Source organism: Vipera ursinii, assembly GCF_947247035.1.
Source record: "Vipera ursinii genome assembly, chromosome: 3".
NCBI lineage: Eukaryota > Metazoa > Chordata > Lepidosauria > Squamata > Viperidae > Vipera > Vipera ursinii.
This window is the reverse complement of record NC_139516.1, coordinates 21,238,820-21,261,544: the sequence shown is the minus strand read 5'-3', so window position 1 is coordinate 21,261,544 and position 22,725 is coordinate 21,238,820. Positions and strand designations below refer to the sequence as shown.

General features: G+C 36.4%; 1 protein-coding gene across 3 annotated transcripts in view; it reads left to right on the top strand.

Moving 5' to 3' along the window:
* Window positions 1–20,212, top strand: part of CSE1L (chromosome segregation 1 like) — a 28,454-nt gene extending 8,242 nt beyond the window's left edge. For 2 of the 3 annotated variants that reach the window (XM_083358780.1, XM_083358781.1), the window contains exons 5-25: window positions 2,298–2,443; window positions 2,583–2,673; window positions 2,998–3,105; window positions 3,490–3,582; window positions 4,064–4,231; window positions 4,325–4,454; window positions 5,014–5,079; window positions 5,295–5,497; window positions 6,375–6,459; window positions 6,669–6,730; window positions 7,256–7,392; window positions 7,745–7,848; window positions 8,425–8,522; window positions 10,593–10,743; window positions 11,445–11,653; window positions 12,206–12,303; window positions 12,413–12,498; window positions 12,960–13,041; window positions 14,721–14,867; window positions 16,621–16,852; window positions 17,698–20,212. In XM_083358780.1, the coding sequence (XP_083214906.1) occupies window positions 2,298–2,443; window positions 2,583–2,673; window positions 2,998–3,105; window positions 3,490–3,582; window positions 4,064–4,231; window positions 4,325–4,454; window positions 5,014–5,079; window positions 5,295–5,497; window positions 6,375–6,459; window positions 6,669–6,730; window positions 7,256–7,392; window positions 7,745–7,848; window positions 8,425–8,522; window positions 10,593–10,743; window positions 11,445–11,653; window positions 12,206–12,303; window positions 12,413–12,498; window positions 12,960–13,041; window positions 14,721–14,867; window positions 16,621–16,852; window positions 17,698–17,787 (2,586 nt within the window). In that variant the 3' untranslated portion in view covers window positions 17,788–20,212. Of the gene's footprint in view, window positions 1–2,274; window positions 2,444–2,582; window positions 2,674–2,997; window positions 3,106–3,489; window positions 3,583–4,063; window positions 4,232–4,324; window positions 4,455–5,013; window positions 5,080–5,294; window positions 5,498–6,374; window positions 6,460–6,668; window positions 6,731–7,255; window positions 7,393–7,744; window positions 7,849–8,424; window positions 8,523–10,592; window positions 10,744–11,444; window positions 11,654–12,205; window positions 12,304–12,412; window positions 12,499–12,959; window positions 13,042–14,720; window positions 14,868–16,620; window positions 16,853–17,697 lie in introns of all 3 variants that reach the window. The other variant, XM_083358782.1, reaches the window with a different exon arrangement.
* The last annotated feature ends 2,513 nt before the right edge of the window (window positions 20,213–22,725 follow it).

Sequence of the window (22,725 nt, the reverse complement as noted above, 5' to 3'; positions counted from 1 at the left end):
CAGCGAGTTGAGTTGATGCCAAAGAGCTCTTTTGACCACAACACTTTCACCCATCTGAATCATTCAGATGTTCATTGGTAAACTTCAGATGGGCCTGTATATGTGCTTTCTTGAACAGGGGGACTTTGCGGGCACTGCAGGATTTCAGTCCTTCACAGGTAGTGTGTTACCAATTGGTTTCTTGGTGACTATGGTCCCAGCTGCCTTGAGATCATTGACAAGATCCTCCTGTGTAGTTCTGGCCTGATTCCTCACCGTTCTCATGATCACTGAAACTCCACGAGGTGAGATCTTGCATGGAGCCCCAGACTGAGGGAGATTGACAGTTATTTTGTGTTTCTTCCATTTGCGAATAATCGCACCAACTTTTGTCACCTTCTCACTAAGCTTCTTGGCGATAGTCTTGTAGCCCGTTCCAGCCTTGTGTAGGTCTACAATCTTGTTCCTGACATTCTTGGACAGCTCTTTGGTCTTGGCCATGGGGAGAGTTGGAATCTGATTGATTGATTGCTTCTTTTACAGGTAACAAGCTGAGATTAGGAGCACTCTCTTTAAGAGTTGCTGATTGATAGGGGATCAAATATTTATTTCACTCATTAAAATGCAAATCAATTTATAACTTCAAATGCATTTTCTGGAATTTTTTGTTGTTATTCTGTCTCTCACTGTTACAATAAACCTACCATTAAAATTATAGACTGATCATTTCTTTGTCAGTGGGCAAACATACAAAATTCGCAGGGGATCAAATAATTTTTTTCCTCACTGAAATTAATAATGACTAATACTCCAAAGCCTACATCAATTTGTGTCCCATTCTATGGCTCAGGCCTAGAAAGCCAATGATAAAAAGATTCTGATTATAATGACAGTTTTAATAATTTTTAAAATACATTTATTTCTATTCAGTGCATGATTATCAGAGTAGCATGCAAATTTACAAAATAAAATAATTCTCTAAAAACTGGAGAACAAGGCAAGATTACTCAGTGGCTCTTAAGAGTAACAACTTCTGCATCAAATATTTCTCATTGGAGATGGGATAGAATCTGCATTGTCATTCTATGTTGTGTTTTTCTCCACTCAGTATTATTGGCGTCAGTGTTAAAGATGTCATGTAATACTAAAGATACACGTCACTGCAGAATAAAGATTTATAAGACAGGTTTAGAATCAGGTAATATTGAGACACTATGAAAATTCAACTGTTTTTTAATCAAAAAAGATTTTGTTTTTAATTTCCATATGTAGTATCTTTCCCTGGCTTTGTATAGTAAAAGTGGTATTGCTTTAGTTAAAATAATAAATATGTGCGCAGTTGAAAACAGCAGTTTGTATATGTAATTATTTGTCCATAATATTTAATAGAACATAGCATGATATAGTCTGTGAACTATTTCCTTTTGCTAGATGCAGCCATTTATATGGGTTGGCAGAATAGTGTTTGTGTGTGTGTGTGTATGTGTATGTATATATGTATGTGTGTGTGTACACACACACACACCATTTATTTAGCCATTTACTTGACATATTAGTCCAGGGGTGTCAAACTCAATTTCATTGAGGGCCGCATCAGCATTGTGGTTGCCCTCAGGGGGCCGGGTGGGTATGGCTAGGGTGGGCGTGGCCTACTGGGTGGGCGTGGCTAGAGTGTGTATGGCCTACTGGGTGGGCATGGCCAGCTCTACATCGTTCGCATCAAGGGTGCCTATGGGGGCCTGGGCAGGAGTGGGAGAGATCTGAGGGTCTCTGGCAGAAGGAGGGTCTCTGGCCCAGGGCCAAGGCAGTGGGGGCCGTTCCCTCACTGTTTCCAGGATGGCTTTGCGGGCCGCATGAAACCACTTCGCGGGCCGGATCTGGCCCCCGGGCCTTGTGTTTGACATGTCTGTATTAGTCAATGTGCCATAACATTTTTAAAGAAATAATTATAACAATGAAATATAATACAACGTAAGAAAACATTTTGTGCTAGAGGCAATTCAAATAATGACAGTCACTTAAGAAAGGCTTCAAAACCACCTAATCCAATATCTAAGGGAAGAGTCAGCTGTTTTAACAGCTTTTTGAAAGGCAGACAAATTATCTCTTCACATTTCAACTTCCTCCAGCGGTGTATGCTGGAGATATCTTCTGCAGCCTGATGTCATGACCAAGATCATTTGAAGAAAAAGAGAGGTGGACACGTTTATTGTTTCATCTACAGTGTATAATTGGGTTCTTTATTCTAAACAAGATTCTGTATTCCATTTAAAGCAACTATTTATCCCTTTTCAGATATCTTTATTCTCTTTTTATAGTTAAGTGATGCTATTAGCATAATTGGTAGAGAAGACTTTCCTCAGAAATGGCCTGACCTGTTAACAGAAATGGTAAATCGCTTTCAGAGTGGTGACTTCCATGTTATTAACGGAGTTCTTCGTACAGCACATTCTCTATTTAAAAGGTATGGGATAGGGCTCTGAATCTTTTATTCTTGCTTGCAAGTAAAATTGCTCTGTTCTGGAGTAATTAGGTTTTGACTGACTTTGAGTGTAGTTTATCAACTTCTTTAAAAATTACTTGAATGTTCCGTTCTTTGTTAGGTACCGTCATGAGTTTAAATCAAATGAACTGTGGACAGAGATCAAGCTTGTCCTTGATGCATTTGCACTACCCTTGACCAATCTCTTTAAGGTACAGAAAATTTTGACATTTGAATCCCCACAAACACACTTTGCAGTATTTCATCTTCAGAGCATATTTTAAACATATGTTGAGTACATGATTTCTGCATTACTACTTTGAACGTTAACTTCCTAGGAAAATTAAGATAAGAAAAAATACTGATATTGAAATCATTAAGTTTTTTTTAAAGTATTACTTTTAATATTCAGACTTCTGATGGCAGTGCCTGTGATTGTTTTGCTGATTCTTTAAAGATCTTGTTATTGCATTTTAATAGAAAGGAAGCAAAAATGTTAAATTTAAAGTTGTTATTATTTATCTTTCCTTTTCTAGGCCACCATTGAACTTTGCAGTACTCATGCAAATGATGCCAGTGCTTTGAAAGTTCTGTTCTCCTCTCTGATTCTTATTGCTAAGTTGTTCTACAGTTTAAATTTTCAAGTAAGCCACCTTTATATTTTCTGGTTAATAATGCTAGTCCATATTGACATAAAATTCTCCTCTGTTTCACCTTCTGGAATATCACTGTTTTTCTATTGACAGCTATTTCGTGACTGTATAAGCATCCTTCCCACCATCACAGACATTTCCTTAAACTTCTAATGTTTTCAGATAGTCATATGTTCACTGATTCAAAAAAGGTGGGTCAACTATACGAATGAAAAATGAAAAGATTAGAATGCTAAGTATAAAAAATAAAATTTTGATTTCATAAATCCCGTTTTTATCATTACTGTGTTTTAAAAGCTTTTCTTTGAGCAAGTCCTGCCACAATTAGTTACGATAAAAAGATTAAAAATAAGAACTTGTATCTTAATTCTGTAGGACCTTCCTGAATTTTTTGAAGATAACATGGAAACTTGGATGATGAACTTCCATAATCTTTTAACGTTGGATAATAAACTCTTACAAACAGATGTAAGTAACATGCTAAACATTTTCTTAAGTTTCTCTGAAATGGTATTTATACTCAGTAGTAAAAATAGTATTATTATTATTATTAATTATTATTAATTTTATTTGTATATCGCCCTTCTCCCGAAGGACTTGGGGCGGTGAACAGGGCAGTACATGTTAAAAGACAAAATACAAAAATTAAAAGAGATTAAACAAAATGCCCACAACTCTTACAATAGGTTAAAACACATTAAAAGTAATAAAACCCAACCCCATCCCATCAGGCCAGGCCAGCTTGTTCGAAGAGATAAGTCTTTAGATCGCGCCGGAAGGAGCGGAGGTCGGGCGCCATCCGGAGCTCAACCGGAAGATGGTTCCATTATGATTATATGTTAATTGGTAGCAAAATTTATATGGTACTTTTAGGTGATAAGGCACGTTGAAATGTGAATAAAGCAAGGAGGAATGTATTGATGATTATTTTTGTTCATGGTGATGCTAGGATGAAGAAGAAGCTGGCCTCCTAGAACTTTTAAAATCCCAAATTTGTGATAATGCTGCTCTGTATGCACAAAAATATGATGAAGAATTTCAGCCTTACTTGCCCCGTTTTGTTACTGCAATTTGGAATTTATTGGTCACAACTGGTCAAGAAGTTAAGTATGATCTGGTAAGTGTAAGTGCCTGGCTTTCTTTCACCATGCTAGAAATAAATATTGAGGTACTTGTTCAAATAATGTCTGTTCATGTCTTTCTCTTGTAGCTGGTAAGTAACGCAATCCAGTTCCTGGCTTCTGTTTGTGAGAGACCCCATTACAAGCACCTATTTGAAGATCAGAATACACTGACAAGTATTTGTGAAAAAGTTATTGTTCCCAACATGGAATTTAGAGGTACATTTATTTATTTATTATATTTCTATATAACCAAATTAAATTTCTGTACATCCAAATGACTTCCAGCACTTTACCTCAAAAAAGCTAAAGCTTTCTAAGACAAATTGTGGTGTCCTTGGTGCCTCCTGAGCTTGATTGTTTGTAGATATTTCATTACCCAACTAGATAACATCATCAGTGGAAGTGCGTTTGGGGTTTGCTTCCTGTTTATATACAGTAGATTGTCCTCCCAGTATTGGTATAGGTGTGGTTTTCTCGATAGTTCTGTGGTTACAGTATTGTTTTCTGCTTGATTTTTTGTCATTGTTAATCCCTGCTTATCTAGCTGTTGATTTCTGGAAACGATTTGTTTTTGTTTTTTTGTTTCCTTAGCTTTTCTATCATTTCACTTGAATAGTGTGTAAGTCTGGTTTACTTCTGTATCTGGTGATTATACAAAATTGCTTCACAAATCATGCATGTGGTTGATTTAACAAATTATTTTCAGGAATATGTAACATTAAAAACAATTTACTTTTAACCAAGTGTTTAATCTTTACAATGTTATGTCACCTAGCTGCTGATGAAGAAGCTTTTGAAGATAATTCTGAAGAATATATTAGAAGAGATTTGGAAGGATCAGGTAATTGTTTTGATAGTGGATAAACAGTAGTAGTGGATAAATATACAGTTTGTGTGTGTTCTCTTTTTTGTTGTCAGACTATCCTTACTTGTTTAATATGCACAGTGTGGTAAATCTTATTCAGTAATATTAAAACCATGTATCCAAATCAAGAGACAGTGATGCTGTTTAAGTATAGCCTGCCATGCATTGATTTTTATCTCTTTCTGGTATAGATATTGATACCAGACGCAGAGCGGCCTGTGATCTAGTAAGAGGATTATGCAAGTTTTTTGAAGGACCTGTAACTGGGATCTTTTCTGGTTATGTTAATTCAATGCTACAAGAATATGCAAAAAATCCATCTGTCAATTGGAAGCATAAGGATGCTGCTATTTATCTTGTAACATCTTTGGCATCAAAAGCTCAGACACAAAAGGTACTTTGTTTTGATTAAAAATTAAAGAATATAATAATATTTGGATCCTTATTAGAAAGAGGTAATATCAGTTCATACTTTGATTTCCATCTTGTTGCCCTATTTTAATCTTTTGCATACTTCTTAAAGGTATTAACTCCCTGGTATATATTAATTGCAATCTTTTTAAGTGTAAAAAGCAAACATCATGGCACATTTACTCTTAGAGATAGCCTATACGGACATTGCTCAGATTACCTTCCACTCACGCCTGAGGTGGCTATTCTCCAGTGCTCAGCAAAGAAGATACTTGTTAACCAGTGTTGGGACCTGAGTAACAGTGTCAGAGTTCAGTAATATGAGCTGTGCTGGAAATGTGTAAGGTGAAACAAATTGTAACGATAGGTCCAGATTACAAGCATCATCTTGTAGTGCTGGAGTGAATAGAACTTTGGTGAAATGGAGACAGATATATTCCTGGTTATCAGTTAATTTCATTTCAGCAGTAGAATCAGACTGATCATTCATTGGAGAGATACAGACGTTTTCTACAATAAAAATGGTCATGGTTATGCAGATCTTTCAAAATCTCTATTTATTGTGAATAAATTGGATTAAGTGGGCCTACTATTTGCAGTGTTGCTTATGAAATCCAGAATATATTGCTAAAGTATCATGGTTAATGTAGTTTATGCTGGTCCAAATATAATATTTCATTTAGAGGGTTCATTTGTTTCTGTTTTACAGTTTAAACTTTGAACCAGAACAATAAGACAGATAATTTACAGAAACTGGTAGAAAACCATTCACAGCAAATTTCAACAATGCATATTTAAATTAAGGTATAAATAAATTAATACAGACTTTTAAAAAGTTATTATCTTGCTTCCCTCTATAGCATGGAATAACCCAAGCCAATGAACTAGTGAATTTGACGGAATTTTTTATGAATCATATTCTACCAGATTTAAAGTCTCCTAATGGTAAGTTTAACATTCTATACAAAATATCTTCAATATCTCTAACTATTAATTAACCTGGATATAATTTAGGAGCTGTGCATTGCATTGTATTTATTTCTGTAGCAACCCATCTCAACAAGTGACTTGAGTATATTGTAAAATGTATTATTTGCTTAATTTACCAATATATGCATATTTATTTATTTATAGAAACTATTTAATTTTTACAGTAAATGAATTTCCAGTGCTTAAAGCTGATGGCATCAAATACATCATGATTTTCAGGAACCAAGTAAGTTTTAAAAAAATATTTATTAGCTTTCTATGCTGCCACCTCCCAATGACTGTTGCTTTTTCAGTCTTAAAATCCATCCATTCTTGTGATATAATTGGGGAACTTGGGGGATCCAATATGTAGGAAGTGCTTAAATAACATCCCCCTAACTCTTTAAGATCCTTATTTTCAGTATAGCAAGTCTCAGAGACCCTGTTTTCTTATGTATTATAAAGGCTTAACCCTTGGATGATGAAAACAGTAGTCAAAATGAAAAAGAATCACAGTGTAAACATGGAGCAAGGGGTATTTCAGTCTTGCCTTTGTTGACATTTCTAATCTTACTTCTGAATGTTGAGTTGAATTTTGGAAAAATATGTAGAGTCTGAAATGCAGAATGTCTGAAGAGTCTTGCTGATTGTATTTTTTCCCCATATGTTTTTTAAATAAGTGGACCATCTAAATATACTTCACCTGTACTTCTATCAGATGAGTTGGTATTGTTTCTAAAATATTTTACCTGTATGTATTTTTGTTTTTTAGGTACCTAAAGAACAGCTCTTGTTATCTATTCCTCTCCTAATTAATTACCTTCAAGCAGAAAGTATTGTAGTTCATACATATGCAGCCCATGCTCTTGAAAGATTATTTACAATGAAAGGAGCTAACAATACCACATTGTAAGTTTTAGACTGGCTGTACTGTATAAAGCATGTTTTTCTGGCTTTCTTACTACTCGGGTTAGAAAAAAAATGATTTTTAACATTCTTGGACTTAGGAATCCTAATTTCTAAAATTATCCACGTTTATACGTAATGCTGATTTTTACATTTCTTAAACTAAAACTTGATTGAACTTCAGTTTTAGAGGGGCTTAAAAATAGCATTATTTTCTGTTTCTTGCATTTTTGCCCATTCTCTACTGCTTCCTACTTTCTCTCTTTAAGAGAAAGTGAGAATATTTGTCTCCTCAGCGTATTAATAAGTAATCAGAAGACTACTGGGGATATTAAAATAATTTCTTCTTCTATAGAATTTCAGCTGCAGAGATGGTTCCATGTGTTGAAATGCTGCTAACAAATCTTTTCAAAGCTCTGACACTTCCAGGGTCATCTGAAAATGAGTATATTATGAAAGGTAGGAGCCTATAAGAAATGAACTGATAAGTGTAAAATTAAAAAAAACTTACAAATATACTTCTAAATCAGGCCAATGCCCATTTTGGTCTAGATTTTTGTTTCAATAGTGACTAGTGCTGGGAAGTTTGCAAGCAGGAGATGGAAAAAAATAGCCCACCCCTATTGTTGATTAATATTTGGAGGCATGCTGCCCACAACTAGAGATAATCATCTCTCCAACCTGATGTCCTCCAAAATGTAATGAATATCTTGATAACACAGGATTGTCCTGTTTATCACTTCCTCAGACTGGAAACTAGCACAAGAACTGGAGCTTCCAGGATCAATAATTTTTCTTTTTCAAAACTGTAAAGCCTGAATTATATGCTTATTTGAAACTTATTCAAACTTAATGTTCAGTTAATAGAATAGAAGAGAATAGAATAGCTTTATTGTCATTGTGTAACTCACAACGAAATTAAATTATCTTGATGCAGTTGACGTTATGTAACATTTTTATGCAGTTTATAAAATTAGATTACAAAAATTGCAGCTTTTTCTGCCTTTATTTTGATATAAATTTCTGAATTTTCAGCTATCATGCGGAGTTTTTCTCTTCTTCAGGATGCCATAATTCCATATATCCCTTCACTAATCACTCAACTTACAGAGAAATTGCTTGCTGTTAGTAAGGTAAGGAAGAAATTTATTTCTAGTTGTACCACCTGTTCCTTTTTTTCCTTTTATCAAAATGATTAGATTGATTGCCACATGTTTTCATACCCCATCATGACCAGTTAAAGTAACTTTTAAACCAGTTAAAGATTGCTTTTCTACATAAGGAAGAAAGATATTCAGATTTGCTAGAATCTGAAAATCTGCTAAAGTAATTTAAGCACTTAGGGTTTTTATAGGCTAATAGGCTATATTGCATATGCCCCAGATACTGGATGGCAAAGTAACAAGGCGGGGAGGAAAGGAAGAGAAAAATGATGCAAAGAAATTTTAGAACAATATGAAGGGATTATTATTTTAATGTTGTAGGACCTTTAATACGTACAATTATTCTAAATATTTATCTTAGGCTAACATTAAGAGTATTGCCTATTCTCACAATTGCTTCCTTAAAATGTACAGCTCTTAGCAAAAAAAGGGGGGGGCTGCTCAGGTGTAGGCAGCGTTCACTTAAATGGCATTATTTGATCCAAAATAATGAGTATTTCATAGATTTGTAACAGTTCTTGTGCTGCGAAAGAAAATAGCTGCAAAGATAGAAATCTTATGCACCCAATGTTTCTGCTTTATAAATGAGCAAACAAATGTCAGAAAACTTAGGGAAGACATCTGTTGTTCAAAAGATGAAACAATTTAAAAAAATTCTTACTGGATGAGCAGAATCATCTACTTATATTGATCTTGGCCATCTTATCAAACTTCGTCTCATGACTGAAGGCGAATGTGCGTGTCCCAGTTTAATGTTGCAGGATCCAATCTCGGTCGGTTGCCTGGACGAGAGGTTTCGTCTTCCGAGCTTTTGGACTTCTCGTGCTGGAGCCCCTGCCCTCAGGGATCTTCTCACAGAGGGAGGACTTCCCTTCACACAGAGACGTTCCCTGAGGGGATGGGGGATCCAGCACAAGAAGTCCAAAACTTCTGAGCCCCAGTGACCCATCCAGATTGGATCCTGCAACTTTGTCTCATTTTATTTCAGTTCTAAGTAAAAGTTATAAAATGTATCATGATTTATATTACAGAAATTTATTTTTGTTAAATGTAAGCAATAGAAATGGCCAAAAATGGCTGTGACTATAGCTCTTTACTCCATATGATTTTCTGAAGGAATAATTTTTAACAATTGCAAGGTGTAGAAGATTCTATAAGCTGTGTCCCACTTCCCACCAAAAAGTGAGATATTGGATGGCTGTACTTAATTAAATAGGAAAATTCTTCAAGTTGAGCCTGTTTTCAAATATTCATTGGTTTTTTCTTTAAAGAAGTAGACTATAGAAAATAGTTTAGTTAAAAATCTAAAAAACACTAACGGGAAGACATTTTGCAATTTTAAAGATGGTTTATTATCTAAAATACTCTGCAAATTTCTTACTGATGTTGTTGTATTTTGTCTTAACTCTTGTGGAAGTTACTCATGTCTCATGTAAAGGCATTTATGAATGGAAATTGGAAGCATTCAGATTTTCCCATAGAAATACTTTGATGGAATTTTTAATATATGATCCTGTGATCCCTGTACTTTATGTAAGTTTTAAGCTCAGTGTGATATAAAGCAGCGATCCCCAACCTTTGCAGCGTGGTGGCCTGGTGGGAGGGAGAGGAGAACCAGGCTACAAGAGTGGCGGGCTGGTGAGCACACATGCATGCCTGTGTACAGCTCAACTTCCATAAGTTGAGCTGCGTGTGAGTGCATGTGCACCAGGCTGCCGCTTGTGCAAATTGAGCTGCGCACATTCATGAGAACCCGCCACAAACAGGGCCCAGTTCCAAATCAAAGACCACATTGATACTTTTCTCTGATGAATCATGGGAATTCTAGTCAGATGCGAACTAAATATTGCCACCTGAAGCCATTAATATACTTACAATGGAGTATATCAGTGCTAAGCTATATGATTTGTTATAATTTAAGTAAAATTCTCATAGTCTGTGTAGTCATGATGGCATTATACACAGTGTTAGATGTTTTCCTATTTTTTGTGTTATGCATTTTGAAGCATTAGTTCTATTCTGTTCATATCTTGATTTTAGAATCCAAGCAAGCCTCACTTTAACCATTATATGTTTGAATCAATCTGCTTGTCGATACGGATAACTTGCAGAGCAAATCCTGCAGCTGTTGGAAGCTTTGAAGATGCTCTGTTTATGGTATTCACTGAGATTCTACAGAATGATGTGCAAGGTACATATAAGCTGTTAATGAACCAATGGATTGCTCATTTTAAATGATTTATTTTTAGTCTATATTCAGATCTTTCTGTCTTTATATTGTTTGTAAGAGTTGACAAAACATAGCTGTATTTACTATGATTGATAGTCCATCTTTTATTCAGGCTTGGCATGTATCTTAACTTGGGGATGTACTGTGGGGGGTTAAGAGTGTACTGTGGATCTTATGGAATGTGCCGGGGCTAGGTATGAGGTTTGTAAACAGAAAATGGCATTTTCTTATGTCTGTATTCAGAAATGGATTTCCTTGCCATAGCTGTTCCCTCCCACTGTAATATATCATAAAGTCTTTTGATTCAAATTCAACTTAATTGGATATCCGCAACAACAGATGGTCAAAAGACTATTGAGAAAGCATAAACATTGTGTCCGTGAGGTATCCTGGGCTAGTTAGCCTCTAATGGTATAGATGCCGATAAACATCTATATCTCACATCATGAACTGTGGGTTGGCTCTAGCCGTTGGGACTTGGAAGTTCGCAAACATCATGACATCCACAGAAGATGAACTGGATGGACCTGCAGTATATACAAGGCAGTTTAGAATGCTACAGGAATTTTGTAGCATGTGATTACTTTATGGCATTACTGTGTATGTGAATATAATCTCTCAGTCCCTAGACCAGGCTATTAACTATTTCCTCCTTTTATCAGAGTTCATTCCATACGTATTTCAAGTGATGTCTCTGTTGCTGGAGATGCATAAAAATGATATCCCATCATCCTATATGGCCTTATTTCCACATCTGCTTCAGCCGATCTTGTGGGAAAGGTCAGGAAACATCCCTCCTCTGGTGAGACTTCTTCAGGCCTATTTGGAGAGAGGGGCCAATACGATAGCAAGTGCAGCAGCTGACAAAATTGTACGTATAAACTCAAATGAGAATCATATTTTTAGATCTGTATGTATGTGGGGGGGTTAAGAGTTACAGTCTGACAGTACATTCATTACAACTGTAATTAGCCTGGAATAATGGTCATAAGTCCTGCCTGTCATTAGGCGGGTGGTGTGCAAAGACAGATCTTTTTGAGGGGTTTGAGATTTGATGCCACGTATTCTGTTTGGGTTAAAACTATTTTTCCCATGGTTTTATATTGTATTGTATTTTTGTATATTATTAGCCATCATGAATCTTGTCATCACGGCATTGTACAAAATTGATTAAATAAATGCTGTTGAACCCACAGCTGATAATATTATGCATACCATACTCCAATTTTTACCTTTATCACGCCAGAGTTAAGGAAATAGACTATTTGATTGTTGTACTTGAGCAAATAGGATTCTTTGATTATTGTGCTTGAGCAATCTTTGTTGCAAAATTTGAATTGGATACAATTTTGTAGCTAAGTGGCTTCTTCATTGTGCTTTCAATTGCCAGTAACCAAGATTATTTTGCTATTTTAATTTATAGCCTGGGCTCCTAGGAGTATTCCAGAAACTTATTGCTTCTAAACTTAATGATCATCAGGGATTCTACCTTCTCAATAGCATTATAGAACATATGCCACCGTAAGTATGAACATCCACATCTCCTGATTATTTTGGCATTATTGAAACAATCTCTACAATGATGCACTAGATGAAGTAATCATATTGCTGTGTTCTTTTTTATTTTTAGTGAATCCATTGATCAGTACAGGAAGCAAATTTTCATTCTGCTTTTCCAAAGACTTCAAAATTCCAAAACAACAAAATTTATCAAAAGTAAGTTCTATATAAATGGCCCTTATGGTTTGGGAAATCATCTTGAGGATGGCTTGATACAATTAACTTCATGTTTTTACCTTCACTTTCAGTTTGATTTCTGAGATGAAAGTAGCATGGCCATAGTACTGTATTGGGATTTAGAAGTAACATATTCTATGGAAAGCTTAAATATTGTGACAACAAAAAAGAGTTGGGAGGATTCTGGTAGAGTCAGTTTTTTAAGGAGAATCCTAAAAGCCAGGAATTTTGGGAGTGAAGTAATGAAACACACACCATGACATAGAATCTGTGACTTACATGCTTGCATCAGATGTCGGGGATTTTCTCCCTTACACTCTTGTAACTCTTTTGACATAATCTTAGTTTGTCCAAGATAACTTATGAAAGAGATTGTACCAAATGCTCCTACTGTTAGTCCTGTCTTTTACAACTTTCAATTTTTTTCTTTTTTAATATAGGTTTCTTAGTCTTTATCAACTTATATTGTGTAAAGTATGGAGCAATTGCGCTTCAAGAAATATTTGACAGCATACAACCAAAGTTAGTATGTTTTTTTAAAAAAATATCAATTTTATACCAGATTTCTAATTGTTGTATTCTTAGGGCTAAATATGTGTTAATGCCAGTAATTTGATAATATAATTTGATAAAAGGGTATCCAGATTTCCTATCTCTGTTTGTTATTACTGTCAGATATTTATTCCTTAATAAGTAAATGTATGTGGAAGATTTATATTATTTGTTTATTTACTTACTTTATTGCTTTTTAATTAATAACAAAGAAAAAGTGAGCAAAAACAAAGATAATAGTTATGGAAACACATTGTCAAGCAGAAGAAAAATAAATCATAAAAACTTTTTCATTTTTTTTGTTAAAGCACTTTTTATGAAGATTTATATTTTAAGTGAATCATAGGGATGAAACGGTGCAACTTTGTGAACACTTTTCAAGAAAGCTTATGTTAAAACATACATCTATAGTGGAGCTGGAGGCCAAGAGTTTTGTTTGCTGGATCAGTATTCCTGTGTGCAGGTTTTTCTTTTTTCACACATAAGAATGAAGAAATAAAATGGAAGAAAAATATATACATCAGGCTATCTCACTGGATAAAGGTTAAACTTGATCCCTAATTTGGTACAGTAATGTCCTCAGTTTTGACCAGAATCATTGAGAAGGCTGTTGGAGTTAAATGTACAAAAAGTACCTCTGATAAATGTTTGTAGAGAAGGGATAGAATAAAAAAACCCCTCATAACTAAAAACTTTTACCTGTAAACTAGCAGTTATTGAGCAAAAAGAAATTATACAGGTTTCACTGAGGCTTGGAGCTTTTCTAACATGATAAATTGTACAACTTAACAGAAAAACTATCATTCTGATAATTGGCTAAAATCCTGCTTAGCCAGAAAGTCTTATACACACTTTGGCTATTTGAGTCAGTGACATGCCTAAGTCTGGTGAGGTGATTGATGCAGAAATAGGGTGAATAGATAAATTGTGTATTTTTTTTCTATTCATGAGGAATGTTAGTTGGAACATTGGAAAAGTATGAATAAAGTAAAGGTAAAGGTTCCCCCGCACATGCGTGCTAGTTGTTTCCGACTGTAGGGGCCGGTGCTCATCTCCGTTGCAAAGCCGCAGAGCCAGCGCTTGTCCGAGGACGTCTCTGTGGTCATGTGGCCGGCATGACTACACGCCAAAGGTGCATGGAATGCTGTTACCTTCCCACCGTAGTGGTCCCTATTTTTCTACTTGCATTTTTATGTGCTTTAGAACTGCTAGGCTGGCAGAAGCTGGGACGAGTAACAGGCGCTCACTCTGCTTCGCGGCACTCGGGATTCGACCTGCCAAACTACCGACCTTCTGATCGAAAAATCAGTGTCCTAACCCACTGAGCCACCGCGTCCCTAAAATATGAATGAATAGTTCTGAGTATATTGAAATATGAATGAAGTTAACTTTTTTTAGCGAAGCAAAAGATAACAAAAATAATCTGTTCTATGAATTCAAATAGTTGAGGAATTTTGGAGACATACTTATTGTAAAGGAATGATGAGCCCTCTTAAAATTCTAGGAAGTAACATACTTCACTTATTGAAGAATTGATGAAATGGGTTGACAGCTGATGAATTTGATTAAAGTTTAATACAGTTGGATTTTGATTTACTCTAGGTACCTACTAAAATAAAAAATGCATTTATTTCTTTTGTACTTAATAGGATGTTTGGCATGGTTTTGGAAAAAATCATAATACCAGAAATACAGAAAGTATCTGGACTAGTAGAAAAGAAAATCTGTGCAGTTGGCATCACAAAATTACTCACAGAATGTCCTCCAATGATGGACACAGAATACACAAAGTTATGGTAGGTACAGCCACTACCTTAATAATAATTAAGGTTGGTCGTTAATTCTGCATTGAAAAATAATACTGTGTTTAATTTAGAATCTGCCGCTAAAGTGGCAAGGATTATACAGCTATTCCTTTTCCTGCATGGCAACATCACTAACTGTATTTCCCAAAAGCTTTAAATCTAGCCAAATCTAGCCTGGGGGTGTAGTTAAAACAAGGATCAGCCTAGAATCCCTCAGAAGACACGAGTGAAGTCTAACTCCCCCCCCTTGAATTCCATTGACCCTTATGTAACCGCAAGTAGGTGTTAACCGTTAATTGAGAAGATTCTTGTGCATAGGCATGATTAGCAATAAATTAGTTTAATTGGACCTTCAGGTGTACACTTGATCGTTCACCCCTGACATTAATCTTTTGAACTCACTCAAAAATTTTCAGCTGATCACAAGAGAAAACATCAACATGGCATCTGAATGACAGGCTGGTGCAGTGGCAGACCAAGCAACATTGGACACTGTTCTATGCTGCCACAATGATCTGGTGACCGAAAGGCACAATATGTCAGCCACTATACTCCAGTTGGTGCAAACAAATGCAAAATTTGGTGCAACCTCCACCTCCAACCGTCCCAGCACCCACACTAGATCTGGCAGCACTGCCGATTTTATAGGGGAGTCATGGCAGCTTGCCAGAAAGATTTGGAGGAATATCAGAAAGGATGAGAACTCAGATTCCAAAGAGGCCATGCAGGAAGGGGAGGGTGGCTACAATGATGCCATTGAAGAAACAAGGGGTGATGCTTGCAAATGTTGAGTGTATATTCCATATTTGAGAAGTAGGAAAATGATTTATTAATTGCCCATCTGAGCAAATTGATCTAAGTGAGTGATTTGGATCTAAGAATACATTGAATGAACAGAAAGCTATGTTCATTTTCGCAATTATTAGCCCCATTAACTTCCCAGGCCATTGTGCCCCATTGTATCAGATTCAAGCTATCCCTCTGATATTTTGGGAGGGGAAGAGGAAGAATCAGAAAATTAATTGCATAAAAGATTTTACTTTTCTCTGGATCCAGTCTAGTGTTAATAAAGGGAAAATACACCACAATTATAGTCTACATTCAAAAATAATGAAATCTACAGTAGGAGTAGATTTAAGCAAAGCTGAACTGACGTACTATAACATTAAGCAACGCTGAACTGACGTGCTGTTCTATTACAGAATGCTCCATTCTCCATTAACAACAATAGCTTCAATGATATTTAACATTACTAAAATAGAAATGGAAAGTCAGTATAGTGGTGGATAAAGTATCAGACTAGTAAGCAAGAGACGAGTTCTAATCTAGATCAGGGTGACTCTGGACCAGTCCTTCCCTCTCTGCCCTAGGAAGAGCAAGCAAATGGCAAACTACTTCTGGAAAAACCTTGCCAAGAAAACTGGCATTTTTCCAAGCAGCATCCCAGAATCAGATACAATTGAATGGAAGAAGAAGAAGAAAAAGTATATAGATTAATGAAATTTTAAAAAACACTTGAATTGCATGGATAGATAGATAGATGTGTGTGTGTGTGTGTGTGTGTAAAAAAGAAGTTAGAAAAAATTTGGGCATCTTTAGAAATAGGCTGTTAAGCAGGGTTTTTAAAGAAACTTCTTTTCTAAATTTAACTGTCATGTTTGTATCACTGTCATTCTCTAGCTATGATAAATGAATCAAATATTTTAACAAGCAATTTGATGGGAGGCATTTTCTGGTTTTTCAGGACGCCCCTCCTTCAGGCCCTTATTGGTCTTTTTGAATTGCCTGAAGATGATACCCTTCCTGATGAGGAACACTTCATTGATATAGAAGATACTCCTGGATACCAAACCGCATTTTCTCAGCTTGCCTTTGCTGGGAAAAAGGAACATGATCCAGTTGGCCAAATTGTGAATAATCCCAAAATCCATCTTGCACAGTCTCTTCATAAATTATCTACTGCGTGTCCAGGCAGAGTAAGTTACTTTAATGTGGGAATATGTATAGAGCCAAATGAGCGGTTGTTAAGTGAGGATCACCTGTATTTTAATATTTTTTTTAATCTCTCCTTGAAAATGTTGAGGCCAACATTCCTTGGAATTTGCAAAAGTGTTAAAACTTAGGATGTCATTGTGTTGCAAGGCAATTTTCTTAATATAGCTTCATTCCCAAAAGTTTAGAGCTCATCTTCAACTAACCTGCTTGTTTTTCACCCTCACTAAAAACAAGAGGAAATTGGGGGGGGGATATCTTCACAGAGCTGCAAAGCTTTTATCATTTTGAACGTCTCAGACTTTTGGTTCCCATACCAAAGTCATATGTCGCTTGGTCATGATGCCAGGGTTTAATAACATCCTAGTACTGACCTTTAAACTGGGAGTTTCTGCACAGAACCTAACATTGGGTACTGTTATCTCTGCTGTCGTTATTACAGTTTGTAAGAAATTGAGATACCATCTAGCTTGGTATGCTTCCTTTTTATGTTATGCTTTTAAATCTGTTTGCTTGAGTTATTAATAAAGTTTGAAATCTTTTTAGTCACTGATATGCTCCTTGTATCTGGATCCAAAAGAACCAATTGCCTGGACAGGTTATTTACTCCCTGACACTTGGCAAAATATAACTAACATAGTAGAAAGTGTGTAGATGCTGAAAACAGAATTGAATTATAGTATGGCTATACAATTCATAGGGTAGAGACAAATAAATACTTGGGGATTGATGGAACCTAGGGTGCTTAGTGTGGAATAATAATTTTTGTTTTAAACTATTTTAATTTAAATGTATTTTAAATATATATATATTGCTTATTTCTTTTAAGGTTCCCTCAATGCTAAGTACCAGCCTGAATGCCGAAGCTTTGCAATTTCTTCAAGGATATTTACAAGCAGCAAGTGTAACATTGCTCTGACATTTTTAATCTGAGTGGCAGAATTTCAGAGTTACATCCAAGAGCAGTGATATTGACTGTCTTCTAAACAAAGCTCGGACAAAATGAAACGAGTTGCTATTTCAGAAATACATCACAGAATTATTGCTTGATGCAGAAGCTGAATGATACTTTGTTCATGTGTTCATAAGAAGGAAGTGATTTTCCTTTTCCCTGTTTGTTTTCAAAGGGAATAGTGTTAGAAGTTTATAATTTAGGAATGATTGGAATTTCACATATGCTGTGATTGAATAACATTTTAAAATATACTGAATACTGGCTGCACACTCATGTTGTCACATAATTCTTTTTTTCCAGTTTATTGTCATTTGTATTTCTTTTGTGTCTTCTAAAATTTATCTGAATTGTGAATAAATAAGTTCTTGTTTAAAAAGTATTTGTCTAGTAGTGTATGTGTAACTCAGTACCATGCCATACTCACACTTCAGCTTGCTTTACCTAATGCTGTTCATAATGAAAGTTAAGGGCTTTTGAAAAGCTCTTTCAAAGAATTCTGTCTTTTACTAAGGAAGACAGTAGTTTAATACCTTTATCTTTGAAGAATGTATTGCTGTAAAATATCATTGAAAATAATTGCTTTGTATTAATCCATGCATATATTTCCTACTAAGCAACTTTACAGGTACTCCTTAATTTATGATCATAATTGGGACCAGAACTTCTATTACTAACAGATAGAAGTTATAAAGTGAGTCATGCCGGATTTTATTAACTTTTTGCCATGGTCATTAAGCAAATCATGTGATTGTTAATCAAATCTGGCTTCTGACTGCTTGTCAGATGCTCCTTAGGAAGATTGTAAATGGTGATCATATAACCCAGGAATGCTGCAACTGTCAAATACATAACTGTTGCCAAGCAACCAAATTTTGATATGATCATGGGGATGCTGCAACAGTTGCAAGTCACTTTTTTCAGTGCCTTCATAACTTCAAGCGGTCACTAAACGAATGGTTCTATGTTGAGGAATACCTGTACCTTAGTTTTCTTCAGCTTAATGTTTGAATGCTAAATTTCAGTTTAGGATGTGTACCTTTGAAAGATCAGTTAGTTGTCTTTCTAATTATGCCTAGATGTCTGCAAAGCGAATGTAAATATGGTTTGGGTTGAGAATGCATTTAAAAATGGTTGGAATTTGATGTATTAAGAAATGCTTTAAAATTTACAATATAGAAAATATTGCCTATTTCTTGTGCCGCTTATATAGCGAAAACTAAAATGCATGTTATTACCTGAGTGTAAAATGTACTAGGAGTCTTGTTTGGGTTTTAGAGTTGTATGCAGCTTTATACATTAATGTGAAATTCAATTTATAGATTGGATGCTAGATCACTGAAAAGGTTGAAGATACATAATATTGATCTGTTTCTATCATAGAGCAGATTCAGTCTAACATACAGTGCTAACATACAATGATCAAAGTATTTTAGGACAAGTTATTTTCTTTAAATCAGAAATCCTAAACCCACGGGTTGCGGCCTGGTACCTGGCCACGCAAGTAATGGGTGTGTGCACATGCACAGCTCCACTTGCATGTGCGCATACACCTGCCGCTTGCACGGAACCATCCACCACCCCCCTCGCCAGTTCACCAAGCCAGAAAAGTTAGGGACCGCTGCTTTAAATACGTTCTTCAATGTAGCTTTGTCAGCTGTTTTCCCCAATGTCCCTTATTACAGTTAGAGTAATGATGGCCATCTGAAGCCTATTGTGAAGCTGTAGTGGTTAAGATGTTGACCTAGTTTTCCCACTTTAAGCATGGAAAGTCGGCTGGGTGACTTTGGACCACTTTCTCACCCAAACTTACCTCACTCAACTAGATTCTATGACTTGTTATGATGGTCCTTAAGCAAGTCACATGGTTGTAGGTTTGAATCCAGCTCATCCAATGGGTTTTTTTGTTGGGAGATAACAAAAAAATAGCAAAATGCAATCATGGGATGCTGTAACCAGTGAAATGTGAACCAGTTGCGATGTCCACATTGTATTGACTGCATTTTTGAGTACAGTATTTTTATAAATGATAATGCTAGAGATTTGTGTTTTATTTTGCAGCATATCCCTTGATATCCTTCAGATTGTCAGGACCCTCTTTTACAGATTTAATTTTTCAAAAAGGGAAATAGATATGTTTTAAAATAAGACATAATCCCCCTCTAGCATCATCTTTACTTATGAAAATGCTTCTGTAGCCCCTCAGACTATGAGGAATTCTTAGAAAACAAAATGGTGTGTAAATGGGGTTTGATATTTGAATGGTGAACCTGTTATTCTAGCACAAATGAAAATCTTGAGGACTGAAGGTAATAAATATTGTTTTGTCACTTCAGGTGTGATGGGCAGCTGTATAAATTTGATTTATAAATAAATACCGTTTATACATTAATGTAGCTATAATATGGTTTGGTTGGTTTTGGCTTTACAAGAAGTGTGAATCTCAACCAAATTGATAATCACAATTAAACATTTTAACGAAGACCCTTTCAATTAGGAAAGTTGTACTTGCTCCATTTCTCTAAATTCCATCCAAAGATGCCGAATGATCATTTTAAAGCAGCAGAAGCAATACCCCCAAATTGGCATTTATGTCTTGGGAACGAAATCTTTTGTAAAATATTCCCAAAGACTGTATGTCTAATAGGAGCCCATTTCAGTTTGATTGAAGCTTGAGAGTCCCTCCTAAAAGCACACTTTGGCTAAAAAAAGGGTATACCTCCTTTCTTCACAATTCTTTCCTGCCAAATTCAAGTTGGTCATGGGAAGGTTTTCCATTTTACTTTGATATTTGATAATAACTGTTAAGTAGACACCACAGATCTCATGACTGGCTAAAATGAGATCTAGGGCCACAGCTGAAATTTCACTGTATTTCTGGAAGAAGAGCAACGTTTTAGAACCGCACAGGCTTGGTTTGAATCAGTACAGAAATGAACAAATGGGACTGAAAAGCAGAGTTAGCTGCAGTCTCTGCCACTGAACACTTGGGCTACTTAGCGCTATTAACTTGTAGCACTGCCCCTTTGCCACATAAGCACTTCACTATAGTCTGCCATCGATCTACTTTCGACAGAGCAGCATGCTTCAATCAACAACTTTTGAATGCTTGGGGAAACTACAAGACCCAGAATCCACTAGGGGCTACCCAAGGATAGAAGTAACTTGCTCCTTTCCCCTCCCTAACAAATCTTCCTCATGCTTATAAAGTTTCTATTTACTTTCAAGTAACAATAAAAAAAGTTTTACCCGATTTAAACTGAGTCAGATTTAATTAAGAAAAAAAAGGTTGAAAGTATTAGGTTGGGGTCTCTAATTCACTAGAAAGAGGATTTTGATTCGTGATCTTGCTTCTTCAGTTATTTCTCTCCGAAAGGGGGAAAAAGCAATTTGTAACCCTCTGTAGGATTATTAGAGAAATAAAAGCCCACATTCTAGAACTGGATAACAAATCTAAGTTGGGCTCCACGCTTTAGTATCAATACGGAAGACTTCGCCGCTGCCTTCATCCAGAAGAAAAAAACTTTTTTAAAGTTTCTCAGTCCAAATAGAGCCCTGGGATTTCTTGGTTGTCTCCTACCCGAATACCAATTAGATGCGACTCTTCTTCCATTCTCCAGATCAAGCTGAACCTAAAAAACAATCAAAGCTGACGCAAAGCAGCCTGTCTCGGCTTTTTTTCAGTTCTCTAGTACTTTAAGAAATTAGTCAAGAAATTAGTCAAGAAATTAAAAGACGCTTGCTCCTGGGGAGGAAAGCCATGGCAAATCTAGACAGCACACTAAAAAGCAGAGACATCACCCTATCAACAAAAGTGCGTATAGTCAAGGCTATGGTCTTCCCAGTTGCAATGTATGGCAGTGAAAGTTGGACCATAAGAAAGGCTGAGCGCCAAAGAATTGAGGCCTTTGAACTCTGGTGCTGGAGAAGACTCCTGCGAGTCCCTTGGACTGCAAGGCGATCAAACCGGTCAGTCCTAGAGGAGATCAACCCTGACTGCTCTTTAGAAGGCCAGATCCTGAAGCTAAAACTCAAATACTTTGGCCACCTTATGAGGAGAAAGGACTCACTGGAGAAGAGCCTAATGCTGGGAAAGATTGAGGGCAATAGAAGAAGGGGACGACAGAGAATGAGGTGGCTGGATGGAGTCACTGAAGCAGTAGGCGTGAGCTTAAATGGACTCCAGAAGATGGTAGAGGACAGGAAAGCCTGGAGGAACATTGTCCATAGGGTCGCGATGGGTCGGACACGACTTCGCAACTAACAACAACAACAACAACAGTACTTTATAAAATCAGAGAAAGTGGAAAACTGCATCCTCTTTTGTTTTATTATAGTTGGTCATAATACATAACGATAATATTATATATATTATCCAACTTCAGATCTTAGCTTTGTTTTCCCAGGGTCCAAAGGAGCCTTTTAAAAATATAGAGCAAGCGAACCTCTTTGTATTGAAAAGCCGCTAGCTCCGACATTGTTTAGATCAGCGTTTCCCAACCTTAGGAACTTGAAGACGCGTGGACTTCAACTCCCAGAATTCCCCAGCCAGCTATGCTGGCTGGGGAATTCTGGGAGTTGAAGTCCACGCGTCTTCAAGTTCCTAAGGTTGGGAAACGCTGGTTTAGATTAGCAAACCAAGCTCCCGTCAGACCCACGTTTGGCAACGGCAGCCTTTCCGAACGCGGCAAAGTGCCCACTTTCCAGCCCAGCGCGAGCGCCACCAAGAACGATCTTCCGCCCGGCTTACAGTCCCCGCAGCCACGCCCTCCGCCGCTGAAGGTCAGGAAGCAATGCACGCTGGGAAATGTAGGGCTTGAGGAAGCACGTGGCAGAAGATATCTGGGGAAGATGAAAGCAAGATGAAAGGAAGAGCTTTCGAGGGAATGGAGCATGCTGGGAAGT